This window comes from Lytechinus pictus, chromosome 6, assembly GCF_037042905.1.
Source record: "Lytechinus pictus isolate F3 Inbred chromosome 6, Lp3.0, whole genome shotgun sequence".
Lineage (NCBI taxonomy): Eukaryota > Metazoa > Echinodermata > Echinoidea > Temnopleuroida > Toxopneustidae > Lytechinus > Lytechinus pictus.
This window is the reverse complement of record NC_087250.1, coordinates 21,008,958-21,019,415: the sequence shown is the minus strand read 5'-3', so window position 1 is coordinate 21,019,415 and position 10,458 is coordinate 21,008,958. Positions and strand designations below refer to the sequence as shown.

Here is a 10,458-nt window from a genome sequence, read left to right as displayed (position 1 = left end):
AGCAAATGAAGGAAATACTTCTTTACATATCAAAGATGAGTAAATTGAAAATGAACTGAACTTGAATTGAATTCCTAAATAAAAAAAACTCCCTAGTTGCACTTATCACATCTTGAAGATGATAATATTTTAAGGGCATAAGGGTTTGTCAAGTCTTTTCGAGGTATTCCCGCAATACCACACTGAATGCATTCGACGTCTATCTCTGTTTATCTATTTTGTTCCTAAATAAGCACATTTGACCCCTTTATAATTATATATAAAATGTCCTCTTAGATATAGACTCAAAATAAAGAACCCACGAAAAATAAGACTTCTAAACTTCTAACCGCTATTAGACGTGTATTTTGGCTTCCAATGAAAGTTTGTTGACCTTTTGACCTTTCCCTGACCTTGTCTTGACCCTTTATATCTTCTGGATAAGGACTTCTGACGATGGAATTATCAAAATCGAAAATAAAAAAAGTTTACAGATGCATAAAAACACGGAAAAATGAGCTTTCTTAACACCTTCAGTGTAATTTGCCATTTAACGAAAGTTCGTTGACCTTTGACATTTCCGGTCATAACTTTTTAACGGGAGGTCAAGAGTATATAATTGTGTACACTTTTTTGTTCAGTATAACAAGACAAACATTTTGATGTGTCATTTGACAGAATTGGGGCAATTTAAAAAATTGACCCCTATTGACCTTATTTTGACCCCTAACATGGTCAAGATGACCATTAGAAATTTGTCACCAAGTTGAAAGTTGTTCCTATGATGTCACCAATCACATAAAAGTGAAAAATCAGACTTAGCCAATTTGTCGAAGTAGCCGGTAAATCATGACATATGCTGCGTGACTATTGAGTGAACAATATTTTCAAGCCCTATTTATGTTGATTTATTTTCATTTCTTCTGTCGGATAGCACGTGGTTGAACTAATTTTGGTCCGTTTTTATCATTCAATATATCTACAGTGAGTTTATTTCTGAGTCTCTGACCGTTAGAAAATATCGCACAGTCTTGGAGGATTAAAATTCAACTCAGCTATGCAAATTCAAATGAAACTGTGAGAAAAATAATGATTTCGTAGCATAAAATAAGAAAATGCAGATATGATGATGTTTTTAATATTATTAAATGATAACAAAAATATTATTAATAAAAATGGTAATAATGATAAGCAATATGAGTAACCAAAACTCACTAGAGTGTATAAAAAAGAATAATTACAATAATTACACTGCTAATAGTAATAACGAAATTAATAATAAAACAATAATCGTAATAATGATATAAATATTTGGGCTCATCCTACTTATCATTACTCAAATTCTAACTCGAGCTGCCGCTTTTTAATCAGCACGCAATGCATCAGAGAAAATACATATGAGATAATCAGCTGCTTATCTAATACTCATCGACCTGTGTTCACCAAAATTGTACAAAATTATAGGTTTGACAACGTCATTATTTTCTATCACATTCCAAAGACTTGATTTTCGTTAGGTAATGTATTACTCCAATTAACATTTATCATATTTTGAATTTGAATCTATGTACATCACAAATTCTTACACGTACACCCTAATAAATATTGGGTAAAAAAAATTCGTAGGGGTAATTATGTGTCCAACCAATGTTGGGCATTTCTTTTGGGAATTTTTATATATCCAGTGTGATGAAAAATGTGCCCATTCTAAAGTGATTGCTGCTTATTTTTTAACCTTACTTGACAATACGCTTCCCGCATTGGGTAAAATACTGCCCCAGATTGGTTGGACGCATATTTACCCTCGTGCTGGTTAAAACTTTACCCATTTTTTTTTACAGTATACCTGTTTGTTGTTTTTACCCATGTATGACTTGTGAATATGTTATTGTAAGCATGCTAATTACAGCCTTTTGGCTGTGTAATGATCGTATTGAATTGAATTGGTTTCTAATCCCATGATGGAGACATACACTACCCAGTAACAACACAGTCTCGCCAAGGTTTTTGAAGACGATGCACATTATTGAACTAATAGACTTCAGTGTAATTTAAAGATGTACAATAATGAACGGATACAACAAATACTTTTTTTTCAATTTTCCGATTAGATTATAATTCTTCTTTGTTATGTCTATTAGACTGCAGCGATGGCAACACAAGGAGATATTCCAGATGAGCTTCTATGTAAGCTAGCTGAAGACATCGAGACCGGTGAACAGATGGGGGCCTTGGGACGAACACTAGGATTCAACACTGCAGCCATCAATAGATACGCAGAGACCAGCAGACTGGAAGGACGGGTCACGTGTAAGGGAACACGTGACATGCTGTTTGACTGGAGACAGAGAGTGGAGCAATCCAATCAGCATCCTAGGCTGAAGCAAGCACTTATTGATGCTAATCTAGTCAGGCTTGCTGAAACTTATCTTAGAGAGACGATAGCTACCCAAGGTGAAAAATACAATTCAGGCCAAATAATATATTAATTATCAACGAATTAAAAATGAATATTTTTGTTTTGTTGTAGTTTTAATAAAGAATTTTTTTTACTCTATCCCTAACATTTTTATCTCCAGGAAGCATCAAACTATCAATTTAAAATGAATATTAAAATTTTACCTTTTCTAGTTTTATCAGATAAAAAAGACTTAAGGGCGTATAAAACAACATCTTCCTACTAAAAAATAAGCTTTAGATATAACTATGACAGCCTTATTTCCCACTTTTAATCTGCCTCTGAGTGTAAATATTTTGCAACAAGTTTCGTTACAAAGTATTTTTCATTTGTTCCTTCCTCAAGGGATTGTTTCTTTGGTATGTATTCTTGTTTTTGTACTATCATATTGAATAATGGAAAAAAGACCCGCATAAGTATTTCTTATTCCGAATCATCTCTTTGTCCTATTTCAAAAGGGCAGATATCACGTGGTTGAACTCATTCTACTCAAGGCTTTTGTTATATCGTTCCAGATACCTACAGTAAGAAGATATCGGAATCTCTGACTGTTCGAAAATGTCGCACAATCTTGGAGGACAAATATTCGAACCAGCTATGTAAAATTCAAATGAAACCTTGGGACAAAGATGATTATGCAGAGTTTGAAGATATGCACACCGTTGTTACCATGGTAAAGAAGGACGGTCGTGGGAGAGATATTAAGGAAAAGGAAATACTGCAAGGCTCTGCAGGAAAAATATTTTCAGCCAAAGTTAACGGAAAATTTCCATCTCGAATCCTTATTTCGGCTCCCGCTGGACGAGGAAAGACGACAGCTGTTGCTAAGATGGCGCACGACTGGGTTCACAGAGAAGATGGCTCAGGATTAGAGGACTTGCCACTGCTGTTTGTTGTCAAGTTTCGAAACACAAGCCATAGTACATCGATCGGAGAAGCCATCATATCACAACTCCTGAGTGATGTTGACGATCTGACGCCAGAGGGGCTAGAAAGTTTCATCAGGCAGCATCAGGGAATCTGTCATATTGTACTAGATGGGCTCGATGAGTATGCTGGTATCTCCTCCTCAAGCAATATCATGAGCATTCTCCGATGGGAAATGTTTCAACAATGTCGAGTTCTTGTAACATCACGACCTCACTTAGAAAACATTTTCAGTCAAGGGGATCTACCAAGGGTATACACGAAGATGGAGATCGAAGGATTCTCCAAAGAGAGCTCATGTGATTACATTGACAGGTTCTTTTCTTCCCGGATTCAGAAACCAATGAAAGCAGATGGTCTGAAGTTTTACTTCGAGACAAATCCACTGATAGAGGAACTAGTAAAAACACCACTATTCTGCCTCATGGTATGTCACTTATGGTCTGTAGATCGTCTTGACAGTGAGACATCGACTCAAACAGCATTACTCGACAAAGTAAACGTGTTTTTAAGCCACCACGCAAATGAACGGACCGATGGGTTATTCACACCTGAAACCCTGGACGAAATAATCCACAAACTGGGTAAAGTTTCTCTCACTGGTCTACTTGCTGATTCTAAGAAGTTGGTATTTACCCCTCGTGATTTTCAGAAGATTCCATCTGTCCTCGATAAGGCATGTCAGTTAGGGATAGTATCCAAGACAACTGTATCAAGCGAACACCTTCCTCAAACTAACGAAACTCATTCTACTACTATAGAATTTTATCACAAACTTGCCCAAGAACATGCAGCCGGGAAGTTCCTAGCTCATAAAACAAGTCGTTTGAAGCTGAATTTGAAGATTTCTAAGTTAGACCAAGTGTTGCGAAAGATGAAAAGAGATGTTGGTGAATATGAAAATCTCATTCGTTTTGCTGCTGGCACAAAGAACAGACTCTGTATTCGAATAATGGAGACGCTTCTGACAAATAGTTATTTATACGAGAGTGAGCGTTATCGTATTCTCTTAGACTGTTCATCAGAGTCTGGGGTTAGCGATGGGAATGTGTCATCCTTGGTTCGAAGGTGTGTGACGTCACAAAATATGCTTTTGCAATCGCCAACAGTGTATACTGTAGTTGGGATGCGAAATCTTCCAAGAGAACTGAAACAAAAGGTATTATAATGTTAGATAATTGCTAGAGAAATAAATTCATATAATCCATCATGTTGTATTTCATAAATATTTGCTTTCTTTTGTTATACCAAATCACATGATATTAATCGATAATCGTTTAAGATAACAGCAGTAGAATATAATCCATTGATGAATAAGTATCGGCCGCGCAGAAACGTTGTTCCCGACCTTTCGTTCGAGACCGCAAACGCCTATTTACAACGGTGGTTGATTTTGGAAGAGACTTTTGGGCCCGTCGTCATGGTCGTAAAACTCTGTCCTGCAATGCAAATTGTGTGACATGAGATTTTTTTTCATTTTGCATCTGGTACGGAAACATTCAATCGGCGTTCCGTGTGCAAAATTCTGGTTGCTACTATGGTAACAGCGATATATCCGATTTAGGACGACTTATCAGAGCCGCATTTGATTCCGCCCATAGATCGAGAGGCCGCCCGGGGGGCCACTTCCATTGAAGAGTGGATACCAGGCGCGACCACGCGTAAAAAGGGAAAGAGTGGGCAAGTACGTTACGTATAGGCCTATGTAACGTTATAAGGGTGCCAAAAACGATGTTTACAATACTGAAAAGGATATATATTTCCAATACTTGTAGGGTTTTACAAGCTAAATACTTGTTAAGAGATGCATTTTCATAATCTGGAAAAGACTTGCTTCCCTTGTTTAGGGTGATTTCGAAACCCCATGGTCGCGCCTGGTATCAACTTATCAATGGAAGTGGTCCCCCGGGAATTTGAACGCAATCCCCCATTTCTGGGGAAAGTAAAACGTAACGCCCATTACATTGTGTGCTAGAGGCATATCGTTTGTGTACGAGTAAGCAAAAAAAAAAAAAAAAAAAACGCAAATTTGGCTTGTATTTAGACGTATATATGTTTAGGCCTATTGCCTATGCCGTGTACTTATCAACGGTTTCGGCTGGAGAGGTGATCTGACCCATGGAATCAATTGCCAGTGATCCACCAATAATCCACATTTAATGCAATATCGATTCGATGGACTGTATTGATCTATATCTAAGCCTTAATTCAGTAACTTCATTGGTTAATTCAGTAACTTCATTCCTCACTCAATATGTACTCGATTTTTTCGAAAAACCACTTTCTTATCCATATGTCATAATCTATACGATAATGACTATCAGTCGTAATGTACATGCATGTATGGTGCGGGTGTCGCGGGAAAGAATTTTGCACACGAAAAGCAGATCTGTATGGCCTGTAACCCCCCTGTAACACAAAGCTTAGCAATGATTGTAGAGCAGTTTTCTACGTTTGATTCTATTGACTATAATGTACAATCAATCTTAAAAATCAAGTGTATGATTAAGCGTCAACTGTTGTGTTAGAGGACCCTAATATTAGCGTCCGTGAGGTTTGCGAAAGGTTCCAGTTAGCGCTAACAGAGCATTTGTCGCTCATAGCCCTGTTAGCGAGGTATTGCCCGCACAGGAGCAGGATGTTAGCCAAATCACTAGCTAGCACTGTTAGACTAATATTACAAGACCGCACAGAAGCTGACATTAGCGCTAATGTTTGAACTATCCACTAACAGTGCCAAGGGCAGCGATAGTGCTAATGCTAAAGGGACGGTCCGCGGCTAAAAATATTTATATCTAAAACATAGAGTAAAATTCACAGAGCAAAATGCTGAAAATTTCATCAGAATCGGATAACAAGTGACGAAGTTATTGAATTTTTAAGTTTATCAATATTTTGTGAAAACAGTATATATGCACATCGTCATGAATATTCATTAGGTGGGCTGTTGATGTGACATCCCAACTTTCTTTTTTTATGTTATTACATGAAATCATAAATATTTCATTATTTCATACATGTGTAAATGATGTGTCTCCATTATGATGAAATAAGTTGCAGCAATTAATAAGTAATGCATTTAATCAGTTGTCAATCCAATTAATTTAGCTCTTGGTAGAAAATGATTGAATAAACCTAATTTCATATAATGAAATATATACAAAAGAAAAAGTGGGGATATGACATCATCAGCCCACGTAATGAATATTCATAAAGACATGCCTATTGTTTCACCAGATAATGAAAATCTTTACAATTCAATAGCTTCGTTATTTGTTATCCGATTTTAATCAAATTTTCGATATATAGCCTGGACTATCCGTTTAATGAAAATCTCTTGCGTTTCTTGCGTAAAACTTGTCTCCTTTTTTATATCAAGTGCTTAAGAATAGACCTAGATCGAGTTAAAATGACATTTCAGCCCAGGGGCGGATTCAGTTTCTTCCAAAAGGGGGCACATTTTCCCGAGAAAAAGCTTGGCAAGCAATAAAGAAGGGGGGTTACATCTAACATTTAAGGTATTATTGTCCCAACAAAAATTTGCTAGCAAAAAAAAGTCCTTAATCGCTTCAAAGGGGGAGGGGCACACTTCGGTAAAAATGGCTGGCATGTTCACACTTAAAATTTTGATCATTACTTTGGATCCGCCAGTGATCCAGCCCCCAGTGCATATGAGAGTAAACATAATTAAATTAGATGAGAAGACAGTAATTTCAATCAATAACATAATTCTTCAATGGAAAATAATGAAGAAAGATGAACTGAATGAAGTGAACACTGTACAGTATTTTAGAAAACATTGATGACTATCCATGCCACAATGAATATCCTAGAATGGAATTACGAAGTCAAGTCCCTTTTTCATTTGTTTCATGATTGTTATTATTACTGTTGTTATTACCTTTTCATTACCTTGTTTTCCCCCATTAAGTATACCAATGATATGTAGATGTTGAGATTATTTTTGTGATTGCAAAACCAATCAAAAATCATAAATAGAAAAAAGTCCCATACCTCATTCCCCCTTTCCTGATTTTACCGCGAACTGGTAAATTTATGTTTCAATACAACACTGCTGTTACAACCGATAATGTCGCACCAACGCATAATGTCGCAGTCAACGCATAATGTCGTAGTTTTTCTAACGCATAACGTCACATGTTGCAACGCTAAATGTCACAGCGGTATTTTCTTCAGGACTCGAGTTACGGATAAGATATAAAATATGCTTTCACTAAGTATTTAAAGACACGAGAAAGAGAATTAGGTGATTTGGAAATCAGGTTTACTCTTTGTACGGATATTTATCGGTTTATGTCATTTCGTCTACTGCCTTTTCCCCACTATCGCATGGTCTGATATCATTTCGTCTACCATTAGTTAGTCAACTATCAACATAGTCCAATAATCATTTCGTCTAATAGCCAGTTGGTCTAATAGCCGTTTTGTTTATTATCATTTAGTCTAATTGTATTTTTTTCAATTGGTCCAATATCCACTTTTTCCAATATCATTATACGTCTATTACCTTTTGGCCTAATAGCCAATTGGTCTAATAACCACTTGGTCTACTCTCATTTCGTCCATGTTCCGTTTGGTCGAACTTCAGTTGGTTCACTATCTTTTTGTGTAAACCCATTTCGGCTAACAATCATTTGGTATCGTTGCCATGGGTCCAATCACCAATAGGTCCAATCATCGGTATTTTCTTCAGGACTCGAGTTACATAACTAAACAATTGACGGCAGCACGAGCCGAAAAAAATAGATTTCGGATCTAAGAACATTACACTCTTTTAAAGTTTTGTAAGTCGTAAAATGGATGGGTAACTAAGTATCTTCCTACATTAATGTTATTAATGCGAGCAGAAGTTTTTTTGATATTCTGATCTGAAACTGGACAATTCAAGCACGCTATAAATATATAGAACAAGCTGCGTTTCTCAACAAACGTGAATGCGCGTTGTTGTTTTTTATTTAGACCTAGAATTTAGGCATTTTGAATACATGTTTTAATTATTTCATTCGCTGTTTTCCGTTTCACAATGTTGTATATAATGAACATATCATAAAAATAAAGAATAAACATAATAAGGCCTATAGATTTGATAAACACAATAACAATAATCCGCTTTTTTATAGCGCTTAATACATCTGAACGACGTGTCTAAGCGCTTTACAGATATATTATTACCTCGGATTCAATCAGCCATTCCCGCACACAATGTGTGCACATCCTCCACTCCCTGGGGAGTATTCCAATCAATAACATTAAGCTGCCTTATATTATTTTTTTTGTATTTTATAGTAAAACGGAGGGGCTGCCGAAAATAAGCAATGCTTGTATGTGAGGCCAGCCCCTAAAAACTTAGTTTCATTACCTTATTTTACACACATGCATAAACATAACTTCGTAATAGTAAAAACAATAATAGTAATAATTATCGATGTACACTTTGCAAAGCAGATCAGAACTGAAAAAGCATAAAGATATAAAGCGAGAGCGAAGCGCGAGCAAAAAAATACTTCATATTCCAGTCCAAAAAGGGGTAAATTTAAGCACTTTTTCAAGCACTATGCATGAAAATTCTGAATTGGATGTGGATGCAAGGCGCGAGCGAAAATTTTAGGCTATAGATATCACATGGTGAATTTTTTACCTGGTAGCTAAGAAAGCATGAATGCTTGTAAGCAAGCAACCAGAGGACCGACGGCTTAAGGTCCTCTACAAGGGACCTGGTAGGCATAATGACTATTATGCCGTACAAAGGGGCACTATAGCACCTATCAGGAATCAAATCCGGGTTACCGGAATCAGAAACCCCGCTTTACCGACTGAGCTATCGCGCCTCTTTTGAGACATGAAAAAAAAAATCCACATCTTCACCTCACCCTATTTTATTCACTCTTCTGTCTCCTTTTATTTTTCCTCATTTTCCCTCCTCTCTGGTCTCACGCGCGTAAAATATTCCCCATAGACTTGTGTGTTAAAATGGCACTTAAGAAAAATTCATAAAAAATAAATGTGAAATTAGAGGGTCGAATGTGTACTACCTTTGGATAGGATATATATCTGACATTCCATATCTGACCAGAGAAGGGTATCGTAGCCAGCTCATTTTAAAAATAAATCGCCATTTATGAAGATAACTATGATGGGATCAAATTCATCAACTGAAACAGTAAAATAGCCCCAATTCTTCCGCCAGTCAAAAAATAGTTCCAAATCATTGATATATCTTCCCAATTTGGGCAAAGGAAGTTCAGTAGTTACCATTTCTAAAATCGGTGTTAGATTTTGAATCATATTCATACACTTTTGTCAATCAGCAATATCAAATTGAAAAAAATCGAATGGGTTGGGTCGAACGAATATCTTTAGCCCTCCTGATGTAATTAGGCTCATGGCACCCTCTTTCCCCTTCTTTTTCCTTTTATTTCGTTCCACTTCCTTTTTATGCGGGGGAGGGGAAGCCGGGCCTATCCCTTGATCCGCCTATGCCCTGTCGGCGGATGGTAAAGGGTTTATTTTGCGCTCGCGAGCTGATCTAAACCACAAATCAGGAGTAGTACTGCAACAAATAGGCAATGATACACCGAGTCACCGTAGAGGTCTAGTGCCAGTAGACCATTATGGTTATAAGATGAAATGAATATGCCTATTGGACGAAATGATGATTGGACGAGATGGTGATTAGACCCATGGCAACGATACCAAATGATTGTTAGCCGAAATTGGTTTAGACAAAGTGATAGTGAACCAACTGAAGTTCAAATGGAACATCGACGAAATGAGAGTTGTTCAAGTGGTTATTAGACCAATTGGCTATAAGACCAAAAGGTAATAGAAGTAATGATATTGGACAAAGTGGATATTGGACCAATTGAAAAAAAATACAATTAGACTAAATGATAATAAACAAAACGGCTATTAGACCAACTGGTTATTAGACGAGAGGGTAATAAGACGAAATGGTTATTGGACTATGTTGATAGTTGACTAACTAATGGTAGACGAAATGATATGAGACCATGCGATAGTGGGGAAAAGGCAGTAGACGAAAAGGCAATAAACCGATAAATATCCATACAAAG

At 36.7% G+C, this 10,458-nt stretch overlaps 1 protein-coding gene across 1 annotated transcript; it reads left to right on the top strand.

Moving 5' to 3' along the window:
- Window positions 1-2,124: 2,124 nt before the first annotated feature.
- On the top strand, window positions 2,125-7,342 carry LOC129263149 (uncharacterized). The gene is made up of 2 exons (XM_054901069.2): window positions 2,125-2,433; window positions 2,953-7,342. Exons 1-2 carry the CDS (start codon window positions 2,130-2,132, stop codon window positions 4,530-4,532), a joined length of 1,884 nt encoding a protein of 627 aa, XP_054757044.2. The 5' UTR covers window positions 2,125-2,129; the 3' UTR covers window positions 4,533-7,342.
- Window positions 7,343-10,458: the final 3,116 nt, after the last annotated feature.